Source organism: Sceloporus occidentalis, unplaced genomic scaffold (assembly GCF_023333645.1).
Source record: "Sceloporus occidentalis isolate IW3139 unplaced genomic scaffold, rSceOcc1.0.p SCAF_102, whole genome shotgun sequence".
Taxonomy (NCBI): domain Eukaryota; kingdom Metazoa; phylum Chordata; class Lepidosauria; order Squamata; family Phrynosomatidae; genus Sceloporus; species Sceloporus occidentalis.
In genome coordinates this window covers 1477946-1499390 of record NW_028317082.1, presented here as the reverse complement: position 1 = coordinate 1499390, position 21445 = coordinate 1477946, and the positions used below count along the sequence as shown (strand labels likewise).

At 39.1% G+C, this 21445-nt stretch overlaps 1 protein-coding gene across 7 annotated transcripts in view; it reads left to right on the top strand.

The window, feature by feature from the left end:
• LOC149283565 (leucine-rich repeat flightless-interacting protein 2) overlaps positions 1 to 21445 on the top strand; it is a 60802-nt gene that overhangs the window by 6273 nt on the left and 33084 nt on the right. The window contains exons 3-9 of one of the 7 annotated variants that reach the window (XM_089497364.1): positions 1939 to 1989; positions 9238 to 9291; positions 9381 to 9425; positions 9737 to 9805; positions 18227 to 18292; positions 19418 to 19492; positions 21289 to 21336. The exons of the other annotated variants lie outside the window; for them this stretch is intronic. Of the exons in view, the coding sequence (XP_089353490.1) occupies positions 1939 to 1989; positions 9238 to 9291; positions 9381 to 9425; positions 9737 to 9805; positions 18227 to 18292; positions 19418 to 19492; positions 21289 to 21336 (408 nt within the window). The remainder of the gene's footprint in view (positions 1 to 1938; positions 1990 to 9237; positions 9292 to 9380; positions 9426 to 9736; positions 9806 to 18226; positions 18293 to 19417; positions 19493 to 21288; positions 21337 to 21445) is intronic. 7 annotated transcript variants of the gene reach the window in all.

The window sequence follows — 21445 nt, the reverse complement described above, 5'->3', positions numbered from 1 at the left end:
TTTCCTTTTACTCAAGTAAGGAGATTTTATTGTGATCTAAGAAAAGAAAAAAAAGTTTTGCTCTTCCCACTTTAAAATGTATCATGACCACTTGAAATTGTACATGTATCAATGGCACAGTACAACTAGCATTCTTCTGTATAGTAAGTAAAAAGTAAAATATGAACAAAACTTTTTTTTTTAAAAAAATGAACAATGTAGCTCCAGTCTTATGAACCATAAAGGAAATTAAAAAGGGTATGGGGGTTTAAAACATGCCTTCAAAGGCACTGCTATATTTATATTGAGGAGGATGTAGCTAGTGAGTCTAACTCTTTTTGTAACCATTCGTAGGGCTTTTGTAGTACTTGCTGCTTTGCCACGGCAGAAAACTTTTTTTGTGACTTCATAGGACGTTTCCTCTAAAACAACAAGACTTCCCCTAAATTGGGATAGTTGTCTGTTTCCAATTTCAAGCAGTTGTAAGCTGTGAATCTGTAATTTACCGTGAGAATGGGGAGATCATATGCAGAAAATATGTGAACAAGTTGCTTTGGAGTTTTAGAAGAACAAGGTACTGCGGTTAAAGGAATATGCCGACCGTCATATCCCCTTTAATGCTGCTTGGTCCATTTCAAATATTGTGGTGTCCCTTTTGCAACTGCATGGGGGATTCTGTAGAACCTCCCAAAATGTGTTGCTAATTAATGAAAAAGTGAAGGGAAAAAATTCTGGACTGTTTTAAACACAGTTATGAAATCGAATCAATGATGCATTTTCGCAATCACATATGGCATGCACACCTTATGCCATGAGCAATTGCAGACATTTTTATTGGCAAGCATACAGTGCTATGAAAAGGTATTTGCCAATTACAAGTATTTCTGCATGTTTTTCACACTTATATGTTTCAGATCATCAGACTAATTTAAATATTAGTCATTAAATGATGATTTTTTCTATAGAAGGAAAAAAGCTATCCAACCCTACTTGGCTGCTTTGAACAAGTAATTATCCCCTTAGTTACCAAATCAACTAATGAACCAAATTTAATTGGGGATTACTACCAGTCCCATTGAATCTAAACATCAATTAAATAGAATCTGTTTTGAAGTAGGCTAAAAGGTCTCAAAAAACGGATGAGAAACAAAGCTATTGACATCCATCAATCTGTAAAGGGTTACATAGCCATTTCTAAGGCTCTGTGACTCAAGTGAACCATGTTGATGACCATTATCTACAAATGGAGAAAACTTGGAGCAGGAGTGACCCTTCCCAAAATTCCTCCAAGAATGCATCCATGACTCATCCAGGAGGTCACAAAAACCACTGCTGACCAAAAAGATCAGAGGCTTACATTTGCCAAAAAACATCTTGATGCCCCCAAGACTTTTGGGATAACATTCTGCAGACCTTTTTGGAAGATAGGAGTCCCATTACATCTGGCGTAAAGCTAACACCGAATTCCACAATAAGAACATGGTGATGGTGATGGTGTGGGCTTCACGACCTGGGTGACTTTGTTACCTAAAGCTCAGACACAGTTGAGTTATGCAGCAGGACAATGATCCCCCAAAAAACGAGCAAGCCCTCCTCTGGCTCAAAATAAACAAATTTAAGGTTTTGGAGTGGCCTAGTCAAAGTCCTGCTTTGGCATGACCTTAAAAATACAGCCCATGCTCAGAAAAACCTACCTATGTGGCTAAATTAAAACAAAAAGAAAAGTGGGCCAAAACTCCTCCACAGTGATGTAAAAGACTAATTGCCAGTTATGAAACATTTAAATGCGACAAAGAAGCATAAATAGAAAGAATTGGGGAGGGGCATTGTAACTATTGAATTACTGTGTTGCAAACCTGTAAACATGCACTTTTATAACTATACCTCTGTTTCTTATTACTGGTGTTTTTAAAAGGTTTAACTTTCTAGTGCTTCCTCTTTTTTTATTTTCTTTTTAAGCTCAGCAATCGTTATCATGATAGAAAGTGGGGACAGATCCAAAAGTGGATGGTATGAGCAGAATGCCAGTTCTGCATGAAGTTGTTCACTTTTAAATCTAACAGGCTGCAATGGTGTGTTTTTATTTGTGTGGTGGAATTTACTAACAAACTGTTTTCTTTTCACTCTTAAGTGCTGCATTTTATTTAAGCATTTAAAATGTTTTTGTTGATGTGTACATAATCACATAAATAATTAACCATTTCATGTACATCTTAACTAGTTTTTTTGTATGTTGTGAACATAGTATATAGTTGTTCTGAATATTAAACCACAAGGGAATTATTGGTAACATAATACCAGCTGCATTGTGAATCTGTCGCTGTTCAAAAAAAAATAGCAATTTGTATGCTTAGTTATATGCACCAAAATGGGTTTTCAAATAATAGCCTTTTAAAGAATGGAGTCAGGCTTCAAATGTTAAGATTACCATGTAAAATAAAAATACATGACATAGTATTGTGGTGATTTTAGTAATGCACTCACTTGTAAGAAAGTTTGATGTTTGCGTCTCTTTAAAGATTGTTAACTTTATACCTTTGACTTATCAAAATTGTTTGATCTTGGTGCTACATTATCCTCTATCAGAGCTGTAATATTGTGTGGACCTGGGTAAGGTTAACTAACTCGATTCATTAAATCTTGCCTTTTTCGCTGCCTGGCCAATGTAAAATATTATTGACGGAAATGGATATTCCATACACATTTGCTTTCCGAAAAAGTCCAACCTACGATGTTTTTTTATATATTACCCACTGGGGCATGATAAAAAGGAATCCTTCATGGGAGAAACAACACGCATAGCAGTATTTCCATGTTTGTATACTACAACATTATATATACATTGTATGTTTAAATGGAAATGTATTAAGTACATAGTTTTTATGGTTGCAAATTACATTACAAATTACATTACAGATTATGTTCGGAATGGTCTATAGAAGGGATCTTTGGAAATTGTGGCCTGATGCTCAGGGCGTGAAGTAATACCTGCTGAGGCAGATGGCGAACATGTTATTACAGTATATATATATGTATGTATGTGTGTGTGTGTGTGTGTGTGTAAATATATATATATAATATATATACACATGCATACACACACAATGTAAAAAAAAAAAAAGTATTGCATTAATATTTAACCCCATTAATATTTAACCCCTTGATGACAATTGACTGTTCGGTTAACAACAATTGATGTGCCAGTCATCACTTCAATCTACGTTCACTTTCTGCACCCAAACGGTGTTGCTGTAATGCTTCGATGTCAAGGCATTCAGCAACACTGAGGGTGTCGACATCCGCCATACACTGTATGGCGGCGGACGCCCTTTTTAAACAGTTTATCGCCTCCTAAACTTAAATGGTATCGCTGAAATGGCAAACCAATGCATGGGTGGTATCACGGTACTCAGGAGATGTTGCTGAACACATATAGGGGTGTTGTGTGAAATATACCAGGACCTGTTAATTCATGCGTGAAGTAAAATGTGTGTGGGAAAAAAATGATTACCACAAAGTTTGACTGGTGGTAGAATTAGTTAAAATACTAGCATTTGAAATACCCTGGGGTGTCTAGTCCTCAAAAATGTATGGTTTGATGGGATAAATTGCATTGGCCAGTTTCAAACATACCCGAAATAGCACATGGTGGAAGAATTACCAGATTTGGGAAAAATGGTTTTGAAATAGCAAGCATTTATTGCCCCATAACATGCAGAAAAAGCAAAAACACATAAAAACATTGGGTATTTCTAAACTTAGGACAAACAGTAGAATCTATTTAGCAGGTTTTTCATTAGCTTTTATAGATGAGTAAAAGATTTTTCAAGTAAAGGTCCTTTTTTTCTATATATATATATATATATATATATATATAATATATATAACTTGTGTGGGTTCAGTAAAAGGGAAAGAAGAAAATTACAACGAAACACGAGCACCGCAAAAATGTCAGAACAGCCATAGATGGATAGACCAGGTTGGGCATTTCAGAGGATAGGAGCAGCACTTGAGAAGACTTGTAAGCATGTGAACTAGAAACCAGATGAGAAGAGAGGAGAAGGCAGATGGAGATCATTAGATGAGTGGAGAGAGATCTGTGTGTGTGTGTGTGTGTATATATATATATATATATATATATATATATATATATATATATATATATATATATATATATATATATATATATATATATATATATGAGAGAGAGAGAGAGATCTCTCTGCAAAAATTAGCAGTACCAGATACAACACTTACAACCAAATAACCAACTAGAAGCCCACTTGTAGAAGAAGATCTTTAAATTGTTGGAATAGTGTCAAAAGCCTAAATACTGTCCAAAGTTTTGGTTTTTTTTTTCTTAAATAACCTTTTAATTCTAAAAAGACTGACACCTTAAATCAGGCAACATATCGTTGACTGGCTGTGCAGTTGTTATAAATATTATATGAGACAAGTGGTCAACCACTCGCGTTCTTTCTGGTACAAGACACGGCAAACTAATTTTGGCCTTTGTTGTGTATGTACATAAAAGCTTATCACAGCATCTTGTCTGTTTTATGAAACACAAGTGCATCGTCTTGAAATCACAGTCCCAAATAACACCATCACTGCCAATAGACCTGTTTTCCCCTCTCTTGGCAGCTGTACTGTGAAAATGAGTGCAATCACAGTCTATTGCGTTTTATCTGGAGCTAATCCAAGGTTATTTCAGCAGCACTTATCCCATTTTAACGTTTTAATGATTCAGCACTGAAATCCTGAAACCCTCTTTTTCCACATAATGATTTACTTTCTTTTTACCCAGTTTAATTTTATAGTATAACTGATGTATATAAAGTTTGCCCTTTAACTTAATTTAACCTTTTTTTATGGGCAATTGGGAGAACTGCTTTGATCCTAAAGTGAAAAACGCCCCCACGTCGCCACAATCGTGGTGATCGCAGGGTCGCTGCTGCCCAGGAGTCAAAGCCCGCCCCCGAGCATGTGATCACTCCCACGGAGTGATTCTGTAGGCTGCTTCAGGGAAGGGGGTTGTGTGTTGACCTGACACAACACCCCCCCTGCTGCCTGATCGCTCCATGAGAGCGACAGTGCAGAGTTAACCCCTTCAGTGCCGCGATTGTGGCATTTTAGGGGTTAATTCACTCCATGAGATCGACAGTGCAGCGTTAACCCCTTCAATGCCACAATTGTGAATGGCACATTCGAGGCATTGCAGGGGTTAACATTTGTCCCTACAAGCTTGCGGGGACTAAATATCAGTCAATGCTGTGCTCTAATGGAACATCAGCATTGAAAGAGTTAAAAAATAAATAAAAAAAATCAAAACAAATAATAATAAAAAAAACCCAACAAAAAACAGCATTGACCTGAATGTCCAGGGTGCTTCCAGGTCAAATGCTGTAAGTTTAGTAAGTGTCCGGATGATGATCAGATCACTCCTGAGCAACTGTTAGTTTAACCTCTTAACGTCCATTGCCGGGTCAGGCACGTCATGCAAAACAGTCACTTAACGACCTATGACGTGCCTGACACGTCATGAGACTTAAAGAAGCTTAGAAAGTGATCAACGATGTTAAACGGTGTTGCTGTAATGTCTCGATGTCGACCCCTCCCCGGGGTGTCAACATGCGCCATACATTGTATGGCGGCGGACGCCCGTTTTAAAAGCGTTTAGGAGGCGATCAACGATCAACTCCTAAACTTCAATGGTGTCGCTGGAATGCCTCGATCAGGAGGCATCCAGCGATACCAAATACTTACCCCAGGGCGGGCTGTGACCGCTCCAGAGAGCAGTCACAGCCGCAGCTGCATGCAGTCTTCGCCATCCACAAGATGGCGGCGGCCCGGGAAAAAAAATAATAAAGTTGAAAAAGTTCGCTAGACGGTCTCCTGACCCTCTAGAGAACTCTGGCTCCACTTGCAGGTTGAATACAGGTACTGCATTCAACCATACAAGTCAATGGAGCCCAGCTTTCTAATCACTATGTGATTAGTAAAATATTTAAAAAAGAAAAAGCTTAAAAAAAACATGGTAACATTTAAAAATTATTATGCTTTAGAGGAACTATCCAGTTCCAGCAAAATGTAAAAAAAGAGTAAAATAAATAAAATAAAAAAATAAAGTTTATTATTATGAGCAAGTGCTAAAATTAGCACTGTATCTTCCCAAAAATCCTGACATGGAAAAATTTAAATAAAAGCATTTCAAATACCCAAGGGGTGTCTAATTTAAAAAAATGAATGGTTTGATGGGGTAAATTGGAGTGGCCGGGCTCAAAGATAGGGCATAGGCACAGACTGACCGAAATGGGGAAAAAAAAAAAAAAGCGCAGTTCCAAAATGTGGCATTTTAACCCCAAACACCAGACAAACCCATACATGTGGGGTATGACTGAACTCGGGAGATGTTCCTGAACACATATTAGGGTGTTGTTTGATAGTGACGTATAAAAAAAAAAAAATACTGCCACAAAGTGTGGCAAAGGCTGGTGGTAGAATCTGATGCATGGAAAGGGTTAAATACTACCATTTTAAGTACCTTGGGGTGTCTAGTTTTCAAAAATATATGGTTTTATGAGGTAAATTGTAGTGGCCAGGCTCAAAGATAGGGCATAGGCACAGACTGACCAAAATAGGGGGGGGGGGAAGTGCACTTCCCAAATGTGGCCTTTTAACCCCAAACAGCAGTCAAACCCATGCATGGGTGGTATCACTGTACTCGAGAGATGTTGTTGAACACATATTAGGGTGTTGTTTGATAGTGACGTATACCTGGAGCTATAAATGTATACCCAAAGTACAATTTGTGTAAAAAAAAATACCAAAAAAATACTAACAAAGTGTGGCAAAGGCTGGTGGTAGAATCTCATGCATGGAAAGGGTTAAAATACTAGCATTTGAAATACCTTGGGGTATCTAGTTTTCAAAAATATATGGTTTGATGGGGTAAATTGAATTAGCCGGCTTCAAAGATGGTCCTATTAGGACATGGGGGCAGAATGACCAGATGTAAAAGTTCCAAGTTAAAAAATGTGCACTTCCTAAATGTGGCGTTTTACCTCCCAAACAACCCGACAAACCCATGCATGGGGGGTATGACTGTACTCGGGAGATGTTGCTGAACACATATTGGGGTGTTGTTTGAAAGTGATGTATACCAGGAGCTGTAAATCCATACCTGAAGATCAATTTTAGCGATAAAAAACAAAATAAATTACTACCACAAGTCTGGTGGTAGAATTAGTGCATGGAAAGAGTTAAAATTCTAGCATTTGAAATACCTAGGGGTGTCTAGTTTTCAAAAATATATGATTTTATGGGGTAAATTGCATTGGCCGGCTTCAAAGATCCCCGAAATGGCACAAGGGGGAAGAATTACCAGATTTGGAAAAGATGGTTTTGAAATAGCAAAACGCTACTTGTACTTAATGCTCCATAACGTGCACAAAAAAGCAAAAAAACATAAAAACATTGGGTATTTCTAAACTCAGGACAAATAGTAGAATATATTTAGTAGGTTTTTTCATTAGCTTTTTTGGATGAGTAAAAGATTTTTGGGGTAAAAGTCAGAAAATGTTTTGTTTTGTTTTTTACATTTTTTCATCATATTTTATTTTATTTTTTTATGGGAAATTAGATATGATTAAAACAATGGTATCTGAAGAAAGCCCTTCTTGTCCTGAAAAAAACAACATATAATTTGTGTGGGTTCACTAAATGAGTGAAGAGAAAATTACATCTAAACACGAACACCGCAAAAGTGTTAAAACAGCCTCGGTCCCAATGGTACAAAAGGTAAAACACAACCTGGTCCTTAAGGGGTTAAAAAAAATCCTGGCTCCTAACTTTTTTAGCTGGCGCCTAGATTCACAACAAATTTGTCAAGCCCTGGCGTAAACTAACCAAGCTGACAAGAAAATTCAGGGTTTTGTTTTTGTTACAACCATTTTTCAGGTGGAAAATCTTGCTCTATAACATTCCTCACATTGAAGTATCAGGTCTCCCAGTGATTTCTCGTGTTTGCACATTTACAATGCAATACTGGTAAAAGCTATAGGTCACAATTGTTCTTTGTCTTTATGAATGTGGATATATGAATCAAATGTAGGCTATCATTTTAAATGTATATTCATTTACTCCTTTACGTTTAGATAATGGTTATAGATTGAATGTAAGAAGGACTTTTATATTTTGAATTACAACACTCGAAGGCAGGGAAAGCAAAGTGTTGTAGAAAGGTTAATAATTACTTCATACATAGCAAGTTAGGTTGCGGGTAGGCCAGTAAGAGATGGAACTGGGTGAGAATGGTATGTAAGATGAGATAAAGGAGACTATTGGAGAATACATTTGACACATCTTTCTGGCACTTATAGGATTATAGCTATTTTCTGAAACCCAGTGACAGCTTGAACTATGAAGTAGAGAGTGAAAAAGTAAAGAGAGTGTGTTAAAAACCAAAGGGCAATGAGAAGGCAAAAAAGACAGTAAGGTTAAAGGAGAAAGAGCGACAAAAGCATTTAAACATGCAGGATAGAGTTGATTTACCAGGTGATGCCACTGGTAACTTGTAGGCCATTCTGATGTCCATGACGTTCTCTTTTTACTATATACTTTTTATCTATATCTAATATCTGTCAATTTAAGGTATTTTTGAACTTAAGTAAAACTTTATGCTCCGTAGCAATTTCATTGAGTCACGGCTTTAAAAACGGAGTACTTTTATATGTACTAGGTTGTTGCATATGAAGTGTTCTATGATGGGTATTTTTCCAGATTCATACTTAAGTTGAAGAACTCAATGTTTACAATAAATTTAAGGGATGTAAAATCTAAAAGCTGGTTTTCATTTAGACAAAAAGTAGTGCAGGTGAGACTCTTGAGCCTTACCAAAGCTAACTACATACGAGGTATACAATGAGCTTCCTCCATGTCAGCTCGAGTCTAGGCCGGCCTCAGGTGTAACTGAGATTTTCCCCCACTTAATGTTTATGCTGGTTGATAGCCAACTTGTTTGGGGCACAGTTCAGATATTACTGTAAGTGAATCCAGAGCAAATCCTTTTTAGTAATACTGTGTGTTAGACTGAGAAATTAATTGCTCTGTTCTGGAAATGCATGCTAATAATGCGAATGTGTTTTAATGAAAGTGTGGTACCTACTAACAGTGTGCCTTACTGTAGAGTTCCCGCATGCCAGAAACAGATATATAATATATATATAAAATGTTCTTTAATAATAATTTCCCTCTCAGGAGGATTCAGACAGGGCCAAGTATTCCCACCGATCCAGTCAGCGCCCTTATGTGGTTTGTACTGCTTAATTACATTGCTTTTCATCACTTTCTTTTAATCCGTTCATTACATTTCAATTTTCTTTCTGAATTCACTGTCATAGGGTTCTTCAAGTTTGACATCAAGTCGGGGTCTCGACACTCACAGGGTTAGTGTTCTCTTCCAGAGTTCCTTTCCGCCTTTTGTTTATTTAATGCGTGTGTATTTTTTAATGTGTCCCTAGACCAACAAAAAACCTGCAAATGAGAAAATTAAATTAAGGTGAAACTAAAATTTTACAATATTATTATTACTGTAATGAGTAAGCACCATGTTTGAGCAACAAATCAGCACCATGTGCATAGATGTGTTTTACTACTTCATTGCTTGGCATAGAAGCAGATTATATTATGAATGGGGTTGATTCATTTTCTTCTTAATGCAAGTATTCATTTGTTTTATTTTTCTGTTATCTTGAAGAGCTCATCAGTGGATGTGCGTGACTCACACAAGGGCAGAGAAAGCACTTCCAAGAGGAGAGACCATGTGGTGTGTAGCCAGAGGTTACATTTGTGTTGTGTGCACTCTGGCAAGTTTGAACGCTGTTAGAATGTGCATTAACAACATTATATGTGCATGTAACAAGCAGCACACAACTAATTTTTTATTGCTTGTTTCCATAGGGAATTAGTGAAAAACCCCACAATTCCAATCTTTTTTATTATTCGCTTCTCATCTGCCTTTCCATGAGAAACACTGTTTATGAATGAACCTGGTCAGTCAAAAGAACCATGTGCATGTTGAGTGCATTTGGGATTTTATAGTCCCTTTATTTGAAGTTGAAGTCTCTTTCTATTGAATTATACATGGCCAGCTCACCACATACTCAAGAATCCTGCTAGTATCTAGTGTCGACTTTCATAATGACTCCTCTTCTATTTCCACATTTAGTGAATAAGCCCCCTTGACTGGTTTTATGCAGCATAAGTCTGGCAATTTACTTCCAGAATAGTTTTTTGTAATAACAAAAGTAACATCAGGCTTGTGCAGACAAGTGCAACTTGCGCTATATTATTATTATTATTATTATTATTTATTTATTTTACATACGGAGGTGTGTGAACACTTTAGGAGCTTTCTCAAGCAATGTTCCCTAATGTGTTAGTATTGGATAAGATTCAGAGTGCCCCACCTTTGAAAGATATTTTAATTATCCATCTTCTCATAATCATACCATTTGGGACTGCAACATGAAGTCGAACCCTTTTGAAGGAATATTTTATTTTTTTTTTAAGTCTGGCAAACATACAATATCCCTATGTAAACCCAAAAAAGCTTGTACATGACAGAAATGTGCACTTGATTTAATAGTAATAATTGGGTAGTCAATACCTAACATAGCATGTGCTGTGAAATTCTCTTTGTAAATGGTGTTTGGATTGATACGCTTCCCAACTCATGATTGTGTATGTCTGTAGATGTCATGATTTGCTGTTGGAGTGAATAATACACACACGTAGATAGCATCTTGCAGTAGATAGCAACTTTGGGTTGTCTTCAAGAAAACAGTCCTGGGCAGCTCCCCCTTTTGCCCTGCTTTAAAGAGAACATTGAATGAGGTTGGAAGAAAATATTGTGTGTGTGTGTGTATGTGTATATATATATATATATATATATATATATGTATATATATATATATAATTGGAGATTTTCCTAACTTGCAGTGCAAGAAAATATAGATTTTATTAATGACAGGAGGTGAATATTATGCATTAAATTCCTTCTTTACTACTTCAGCAGCAAAATAGTTAAATACAAAGTTTGGTGGAACAAACAAAAACATCCAAACTTGAAAGACACAATAGAACACTGAGTAGCCAATCAGCATGCAGTAGAGGATATGTAGGTGTAGATCCCCAACCAATCTCCCTCTTTCGCGCTGCCGACTGGACGATAATCATAAACTTCCAAAACAAAGAACGATGAGAATAAACTAATCTGAAATGAGAGAATGACATAAAGGGAGGGTTAATGAGGTGGGATAATATTCGCCTCCTGTCATTAATAAAATCTATATTTTCTTGCACTGCAAGTTAGGAAAATCTCCAATTTTATTACAGACAGGAGGCTTCATATTATGCATGTTTAAACCTAGATATAAAAATTACAACACCACAGACGATATGTGAGTATCAGGTTTAAAATAAAAAGTCTTGAAGGTGGAGTCAGTGGACCAGTCTGCGGCTTTGAGTATCTGAGCCAAAGAACCACCAGCCAGGAAGGCTTCTGGAGGAATGAGCTCCAAACACAGAGATATCTATGCCTGCCAGAGACATAGTGGCTCTGACCCATCTAGCGAGAGTAGCCGAGGAGACAGGAAGAAAAGGTTTACGAAAGGAAATTAGAAGCTGAGGAAGAGAGACATTACGAAGAGATGTAGTCTTGAGCTCATAGGCTTTGAGACAGGTAACAACACAAAGAGACGGATGATGTGGAAATGAAGGGTAGAAAACAGACTGTAAACCAGTTTTAGTACGTCTCTGGATTTTAAAACTAACACCATTAGGTACATATTGTCTAAGAGATATATCTAAAGCCCTGACATCTGAAACCCTTTTGAAAGAAATGAGACATAATAGAGTGGTTAGTTTAAATGACAGTAATTTCAAAGGGAGAGAGTCATAATTGTCCCAGGAATTCAATAAGTTCAATACAATAGACACATCCCATGTATGATGGTATTTAGGAAGAGGGGGGCGTTTGAAACGGATACCCCTCATGAGCTTGCATACTAAAGAATGCTTACCTGAAGGAAATCCATCGATGAGAGCGTGATTGGAGGAAATAGCCGATCTGTACACATTGATGGTACGATAAGCTTTACCAGAGTCAAACTGGGATGAAAGGAAATTTAGAATGTTGGTTACATTGGAATGTACGGGATCCACGTACCGTTCCATGCACCAAAGTAACCAAAGCTTCCAGGCAGATCCGTAATTAGTTCTGGTACCCGGAGCCCAGGTTTCAGAAAGGATACATCTACCCGAGTCTGAAATTTCCGGATCAAGTTGTGCTGCCCTGATACTAGGCAGGCCACAAGGGGTAACTGGTGGGAGAGGACCAGAGGGTGGAAGTTCCCTGCTGAGTCGAGGAGGATGTCCTGATGGAAAGGAAGGGTCCTCGGGAAATCTATTAGGATACTCAATAGGAGAGGAAACCATGGTTGTGTTTGCCACCATGGAACAACTAGGGCCAGGACTGCTCTCTGGGAGCATGTAAGGAGGAGAACCCTGGAGATCATGGAGAAGGGGGGAAAGGCATAGTTGATCCCTTCTGACCAGTCCTGAAGGAAAGCATCCTGGCCTTCGGCTTCCGGGTCTGGTCGCCAGCTGAAGAATCGGGAAAGTTGAGTGTTGAGTCTCGAGGCAAACAGATCTATGGCAAATGGGCCCCAAAGGGTTGAAAGGGTCAGAAAAACTGAGGGATTCAGTTTCCAATTGCTGGAATCTGTGAGAAAACGTGAGTTCCAATCCGCTATGGTGTTGGATAGCCCTGGCAGATATTCTGCTCTGAGAAAGATGTCTCGCTCTAGACAGAAGTGCCATAAGGTCTTGGTAATATCTGCTAGGAGTTTGGACCTGGTCCCCCCCCCCCAGACGGTTCACATACTGAACCGCGGATATATTGTCCATCTTGAGGAGAACGCAACAATGAGTTTTGTCCTTCGCAAAACTCCTTATTGCGAAAAACCCTGCCAGTAATTCCAAACAGTTGATGTGAAGATTGAGTTCTGTTATGGACCACTTCCCTCCGGTGGAGATTGAGCCGCAACGAGCTCCCCAACCCAAACGACTGGCATCGGACTCTATGACTATGTCTGGGAATGAGCTGAAGATTGTTCTTCCATTCCATCTGCGAAGGTGGAGAAGCCACCACCGTAGTTCTTCTTCCGTGTCTGGGGTTAGGGAAATCTCGTCTGAATATCCCAGACCATTGCAGAGATGTTGAGCCTTCAAACGTTGAAGTGCTCGATAATGGAGGGGAGCAGGGAAAATGGCTTGGATAGAGGCTGACAAAAGGCCTACTACTCGAGCTAGGGATCTGATAGAGATCAGGCGTTTGTTCAGAATAGAGGAAATCTCTTTGCTTATGGTTTTGAGTTTCCTTGGAGGAAGACTCAGTGTAGCGGACTGTGAATTGACTAGGAACCCCAGAAATTCTATTTCCTGGGTTGGAGATAGAATGGATTTCTCCCTGTTGATGATAAAACCTAAGTTTGAGAGAAGGGAAACTGTCCAAGATTTGTGAAGCGAGATGGTCTCTAGGTCTTGAGACATTATAAGGATGTCGTCTAGATATATAATGAGTCTGACACCCCTGCTGCGTAGTAGTGATGCTACGGGTTTGAGTAATTTGGTAAAGCACCATGGTGCAGAAGACAACCCAAATGGCAAGCATGTAAATTGCCATTTCGTATTCTTCCAGAGGAATTGGAGAAATGGTTGATGGGACGGATGAATTGGTACAGTAAGATAGGCGTCCTTTAAATCTATCTTTATGAGCCAATCTTTGTGAATGAGAAGGTCTCGAAGGAGGTGAATTCCTTCCATTTTGAAATGGTTGTATTTCACAAAGGCATTGAGAGTGCGTAAATTGATAACCGGTCTGTGGCCGGAATCCCTTTTCTTTACCAAGAACAAATTGCTCAGGAAACCAGGGGAGTCTAGAGGGACCTGAATAATAGCACCTTTGTGGTACAAGCCTGAGATTTCTTCTTGGATCAGCAAAGTGTCTTGTTGGGTAAAATGAATTGGATGGGGAAGCTGATCCTGAAAGGGGGGAAACATGAATTCTATTTGGTAACCCCTTACTGTATCTAGAACCCAAGAGTCGTTTGTGATACGACTCCAGATAGGGAAAAAATGTAATAATCTCCCCCCCAGCCTGTTGGGGGAAGAAAGGGGAGCAGTAATACTTACTGAAAGAGGATCTTCCATGTGGAGTTCCTCGATGGCCCCGTGCTTTCCAAGGTCTTCCCCGATGTGGGAAGAAAGGGAGAGGGTTGGAGTTTCCTTGATAACCCTTATAAGACGAGGTGTAGCTTGGGTTATATGAAGAGGTCTGGTATGGAGGGTTTGGACTGCTGGGGAAACGACCTCTGCTTTTCCCAGCCCTGCCAAAAATTTTTGGGTGGAAAACCTTCTTGAGACTGGCATTTGCCAGATTGGAGAAAACATTTACATATTTGTTAATGTCCTTGAGAAAGGCTTCTCCAAATAAACAACCTTCCGCAGCTGAGCCTGGTTCTTTAGTGGATATATGGGCTAGCTGCGGGTCAATTTTAATAAGGATTGCTTCGTCTGCACTCTGCGGACATAGCGCAATTGGCGTTGCCCAGGAAGCAAATTGCCCTTTGCATCCAGCCACTTAGTATGTTAATGTCGACAGGAGTGTCTGTGCGCTTGGCATCCTCTATGAGCTCCAGTACTTTGGCTAGAGGACCAGACACATCCAGGAGCTTGTCTTGACAGGCTTTCATGGACCTGTCAATGCCCTTTCGGGGGTTCTTCCCAGTTTTTGCGAGGTAGTGGATTACTGTCTCGTCTAATTCTGGGGTCTCAATTACCTTATGAGGTAAGACTGGTCTTGGGCATTCTGCCCGCATCTTGTTGCGAGCTCCCTGTTCGAGAGCTTGTCGCATCCAGAGCTCCATATATTTAGAGACTTGTTCACAGTTGGTACCCACTCGGCCGAGCGTGGATGTTTTATTTGGTCTGGATGGAAAAAGGGGAACCCCTTAGCATCCATAATAGAGTCTTCAGTTTTTCCAGGCTGATCATTATGATCTTGGGAGTCTGAATACAAATCGGATGACGAGTCAGTTATTAGCGAAACGATTTCGGAGTCCGAATCACTGCTAGAGGAGGTATGGAAGGAATCAGGCTTCCTCCTATAATGGGCCTTCTGAGCTCGTTTGCCTTCCTCACGAGCAGAGGGTTTAGATTTGGTCTGGGTGTCAGACACGTCTTTCACATGCGCAGAGCGCAAAGATAAGTCTGTTTCTTTCCCATGTAAACGGCTTTTAGCGCGTTTGGGGGAGTCTGAAGATAGAGGAAAGCAGTGTTTCCTTTTCTGGGTGGCCTTCCCAGACCTGAAGTCATGGCCAAAACCACCGCGGTGGAGACAGACTTTGAGACTGTATTATCCCAGATTTCCTTAATATGGGCCTCAGAAATTGAACCAGGTGTAGGTGCAGGAGTGGGCATATCACCTGCCTTTTTCAGTTCCTTTGAAGACATAGTAAAACAGCAACAAAAGGAGACACTCTGGAGCTGTTGAAACAATGTGCAGCTTTCCTGAGGTAAGCTGAGGTGAAATCTAGCTGAGAACCAGCTAGAGCCAAAATCCCGCGAGACGTATGACGTCACGCGCAAATTCAGCAGAGAAGTGAAATAGAAATGAAACTGACAAAGAAACGAAAACAGTCGCTGGACCCGAAAACGCAGCAGAAATTGGCGCAAACAGGGTATGATAGAGGTAGGGGTGAGGGGAATAGTACAAACACCCAAAATAAGCAATTTGGTAAAACCAGCAACACTGTATAATTGAATGCGCGCACACCTGTGAACGTGTGCGCATGCACCCACTGGCAGGATGAAATTAAACAGCCAGAGGGTAGTGACAAATATTAGAAAATAAATGAAAGCAATTTAAACCACATAACTGAGGTAAAAAATACAATTCAGAGAGTTGGTACTTATCTGTGCAGCTAGAAAGAGGAAGATTGGTTGGGGATCTACACCTACATATCCTCTACTGCATGCTGATTGGCTACTCAGTGTTCTATTGTGTCTTTCAAGTTTGGATGTTTTTGTTTGTTCCACCAAACTTTGTATTTAACTATTTTGCTGCTGAAGTAGTAAAGAAGGAATTTAATGCATAATATGAAGCCTCCTGTCTGTAATAAAATTGTGGATGGTTTACACTTTTTAATTGGAAATATAATAGCAGCCTTTCACTGACTCATGAGGTTTATCATGTGTGGCTTTGTGCCATTGCTTACTCATATCCATTTGTTTCTGGTTGATGACGGATAACAGGGTGTGTCTTGTTTTGGGTTTCCTGTTCTGTAGCTGAATAAATGAGCAATTGTAAAATTTCATGTTTTGCTCATACAGTACAAACCTAGATTTAGCAAGTGGATTGCTCTGTAGTTTTATACTAATATATTTATTAGAAATGTATATGGTGAAAGTTAAGCATCTTAGTCAGCAAGCTATTAGTCAGTACTTTAGCATAAAGAATCTGACATGTTCAGACTAAATTAGTTGAAAAACATCAATATAAACTTGAAGGTCTTTGAAGGTCTTTTAACCCCTTCATGACAAATGCATCACGATGCACTGTTTTTAATGAGTTTAAGGGGTTAATCAGACATGTCTTACCTTTATTTTATGTTTATCATTTATTTGCATTACCACACACTGCTCATAATATATATTTTTTTCATCTCTCTCCCTCTCTCTCTCCATTAATTGGATGTCAGTATGATTTACTAAAGGATAGCTCCAGAAGAAGTACTCTCTCCGTATGTAGTGTATGTGTGTGCGTGTGAGCACGATTTCCTTAATTACACAGCTTACTAACAGTTTTGCTCTATTAATAATCAAAGATGTGCTAACTATCTAAAGAAACCTTAACTCAACACTTACTCTAACTACCATTTACACAATTTTTAGAAAGTGCAGTTTAACATTTACTTTTTTGGTTCTCCTCCCTTTCGCTTTGTAGTAAATTCACTGACTTGTGTTATTATTTTCGTTGTTTTTCTCCCTGACATGATGACATTCAAAATGTAGCTGCCATTACTAAACATATTTTGTTTAGTAATATTAATTATAAGCTCCAGACCAACATTTTCTATGGAATGTTTCAGACATCTTGCCCAAACTAGCTTTCTTTGAAAGTAAAAAAGTGTACAAGAGAAATGAATAAATTAGCTTAGCTGAGCAGACAAATAATCAAGGCTTATATGGGTTTTTGTACCACTGGGCTTCTAAACCCCTGATCGTTAGCCCTTCTTCGGTTTTAGTAGCTGGGTAACAGGTCTAGAGGTCATGCTTACAATTTGAAATTGTGTAAACTGGATACTTTTTTTAATGACGTAGCACATAAAGGGTTATGTATGATAGTATAGGAATTAATATTGATTTAGTACTTGTTGATCAAAGGAGAAATCTGATTGCCATTTGGAGTCAAGATGGAAACTTTTCCCCATTGAAAGCACAATTTGAAATTGCTGACATAAGGGGTTTTTTTTTTTGTTTTTTTTTTTGGATCAACAGCGGTTAACAACCAATAGGAAAAGGGTTGAGCTTGATGGACGCAAGTCTTTTCTCAACCTAAACTACTATACTATAGAAAAACAGGAACATATTGTGCTTTCTCTGATTTGTTGGAAAAGTACATTGTCATTGGCTTATTCTACCACCTCATGTACTGGATGCTTTGTGAAACCAAGAGCAGCACCAGCAGTGCTGGCCCTGGGGTTTCTAGCACCATAGGTGAACTTTGTTACCTCTTCCTGCAAAAAGTTACATACAAAGAAATGAGAGAACCTGGTGGTACTCTCCCGCCAGCTGCCCGAGCTGCCTTTTTGGTAGGGTCAGCCTTTAGCACCTACTGTGGTTTACCCTTCGGAACCGAACATTTTTGAATAGCTGAGATGGCATTTAGTAGTTAGCAGGGCAAAGGGCTTTCCAATACCATTTACTGATCCGGATGCACTAGTTACTAATAAAACATGGATTTCAAGTGCTCTTATTACTTATACCCCGACCCCACTCTTCATTGGCCTTACCCTTTGATCTATTTGACAGAAAGAGGCACGGTAAACCAATGTTTTTAGGCGGGTTGCAATGTCTTGTGTAGTCTCTCATTTCTGTATGCTAATGCAGTTTCTCTTTGCAGAACCAAATCTACAGCTCCTCATATTCTACCAAGGATAAGCCATCTAGTTCTCGTAAAGACCTACTGGTTAGTGCAGAAAGAGTCAGAATGCTGAAAATATTGTTGGTTTTTATAGGTGTAAATAGTGTTATAACATACTCATCTTAAAAGGGCAATTTTTATAATTCTTAACCAGCTCATGTATACCGGTTAAACAAAACGGTTAAAAAAACATTCCTAAGCTTTTAATTTGGCTAGGGTTAATGAGCGAATGCAGATTTTTTTGTTTCTTTTCTTGTCTCTATTAACATATGGAAGCCATGATTTTACTCTGAAACAGGTTACCCTGTTCAGTTATTAATACTGAAAAATATTTTTGGTTGAAATTAAATGTAGGCGTTGTATCTAAATATTTAATACTTGTTACCGTTAAGTGGGGTGGCTTTTACTTGAGACTTCAGTGGTTTGACATAGCTAGAGCTGAAATGAATTCCCAGATCAAACCATTCACAAATTATGAAACCAGGCTACCACAGGCAATAATAAAATAAAGAAAATGTACTTTCAAGCTTAAAAAGTACAGAATGACTATGTACGCTAGTATGGAATTGGTTAAAATGATAAATACTAGTGGCTACCAGGCAGATTGCCACAGATCCAAATCAACAGAATACTCTGGCTTGCTACTAGAGCGAAACAGTCTGGATAAATAATATGCCAAAGAATAGGACCAAGTGTTGCCCATTTGAATACCCACTTTAGCAACACTGCCTAATGAAAAGTTTATTATTATTAAATTGTCTATTTTTGCTGTGGTTGGCAAGAGTATCTTGAAAGAGGGACCAAACTGGCCTTGCATTATGCTTAGATGATGTGGGGGGTTCTTAAAACACAGTTTCCTATGCACTATACCGGTCCGGCTTAGCTTGTCCGGTAGAAATGGGTCATCCCTTTCATAATGCTCAGTAATCAGGTAGTAGAAATGTTCAGCTACCCTGCAAACTCCCCCTTAAGTGAATACAGGTATATCTCATAAGCATGAATATAGTCTTTGAGAGAGATTATAAATGCTGCTAAAGCAAATTTATTTTCGTATTGGCAAATTGCTCTTCTTTTCTTTCTACTTTTAATGTTTTCTCCAATACATAGGTTAGAAGGTAGACATATGTTTTGCTTTCCTTTCTTTCTAACCTAATATTTTGCCTTTTACAGAGCGGACTTTACCATGATCAGAGGAAATATACCAGTCTTAAGCATAGCAAACCCATCTCTACCTACTACCCTCGGGTCTGTTATCCTCCTAGTTTGCAGTTTGTTGGGTATTTTAAAGCATGCACAGCATAACCACTGAATGGAGAAGTAATGGTTCATATCTGAACTGTTGGCCTGCCAGGCTAAGCTATTAGAACTTAGCATATACACAGGATTTAGTGTCTCCATACCAGGCCTGCAGATGTTAAAGTAGGAGCAGAGTCCAAACAGGAAATACTGCAATTGCTTTTCTCTGAAGTGCCACTGATTCATAACCTGACCCTGCACATGTATTTAATTTATGCTATATATACAGTAGTTTGAATAACAAATACAAATCACATTCACACACCATGCGAATGAGTGGGTACGATACTTTGCATCCCCGTGGCTCTCAAAGACTAGTGAGATTATTTCTTTTGGAATATTGTAATGTGAGATAGTGTGAAAGTAAAAAAACATTGTCATAAAAGGGTTATGGAAAATGAACATTTACGCTTTGTGTGAATGTGTGTGTGTGTGTATATATATATATATATATATATATATATATATATACATACATACATACACACCGTATTTGCTCGATTATAAGACGACCCCCCAAATCTGAATATTAATTTAGGAAAAAAAAAAGAAAAAGCCTGAATATAAGACGACCCTATAGGAAAAAAGTTAATTCATGTAAACTATTTTTTTAATAAAAGCTATGATTGATATTTTGGTTTTATTTCCTTCTATTTTCCAACCTGCCCCCCAGTTATGCACATCTGCCCCAGAAATGCCTTATACCCCCTATATGCCACTGTGCCCCATGATATGCCTTTTAACCCTATATGCCACTGTGCCCCATGATATGCCTTTTGACCCCCTATGTGCCACTCTGCCTCCAGAAATGCCTTATACCCCTATATGCCACTCTGGCATTTAGAGGGTTAAAAGGCATATTATGGGGAAGAGTGGCATCTAGGGAGGTTTAAGGCATTCAGGAGGCAGAGTGGTGTATAGAGGGTTAAAAAGGCATTTCTGGAGGCAGAGTGGCATTAAGGGGGTTAAAAGGCATTTCACAGAGCACTCTGCCTCCAGAAATGCCTTATGCCCCCCATTTAACACTCCCCCAGCCCCCCCCCAAACTTACCGGTGCTTCTGACTTCCCTGTCATGTAGCCAGGGCAGCGTGTAGATCCCTCGCACTTACGCTGCAGCTGGAAGGAGGCGTGGCTAGCAGCGGGGGTTGTCTGCGTCCATTGCACAGACCTTCCCCGACTGTCAGAGATCAGAGTTCCCGGCACTGGTGCGGGGAACTCTGATCTCTGACAGTCGGGGAAGGTCTGCGCGATGGACGCAGACAACCCCCGCTGCTAGCCACATCTCCTTCCTGCTGCAGCGGAAGTTGTCTACGTGAATCGTGTAGACATCTACACGCTGCCCCAGCTACACACCGGGGACTCAGAAGTACCGGTAAGTGGGGTGGGGGACAGGAGGATCCAGGTCCCCTGCAGCTGCGGGGGATCTGGATCTTAGTCGTCTCATAGTCAGACCTATTTGAGGTCTGATTATAAGACAACCCAGATTATAGGACGAGGGGTATTTTTCAGAGCATTTGCTCTGAAAAAAACCTTGTCTTATAATCGAGCAAAGACGGTATATATATATGTATATAGTAACAGGGAGCAGGGCATGCTGGTTGATGGCATCTATATATATATGTATATATATATATATATATATATATATATATGTGTGTGTGTGTGTTTCTTGTATGCCTTGCAGTGTTTTTGTGAGAAAAAAACAACAACCCAGTTTTTAATACTTCCTATATCTTTTCTTTAGTCCTCTTCACTTTACAGCGATCCTTTGGCCACCACCAAGAGTTTCAGGGTTAGTACGGATCGGCAGAATATTTACAGCAATCATGATAATCTGTAGTTTACTGAGATGTCTTCCAATAACTCAGAATCCGTGCAGAATCTTGCACTTGATATTCGTA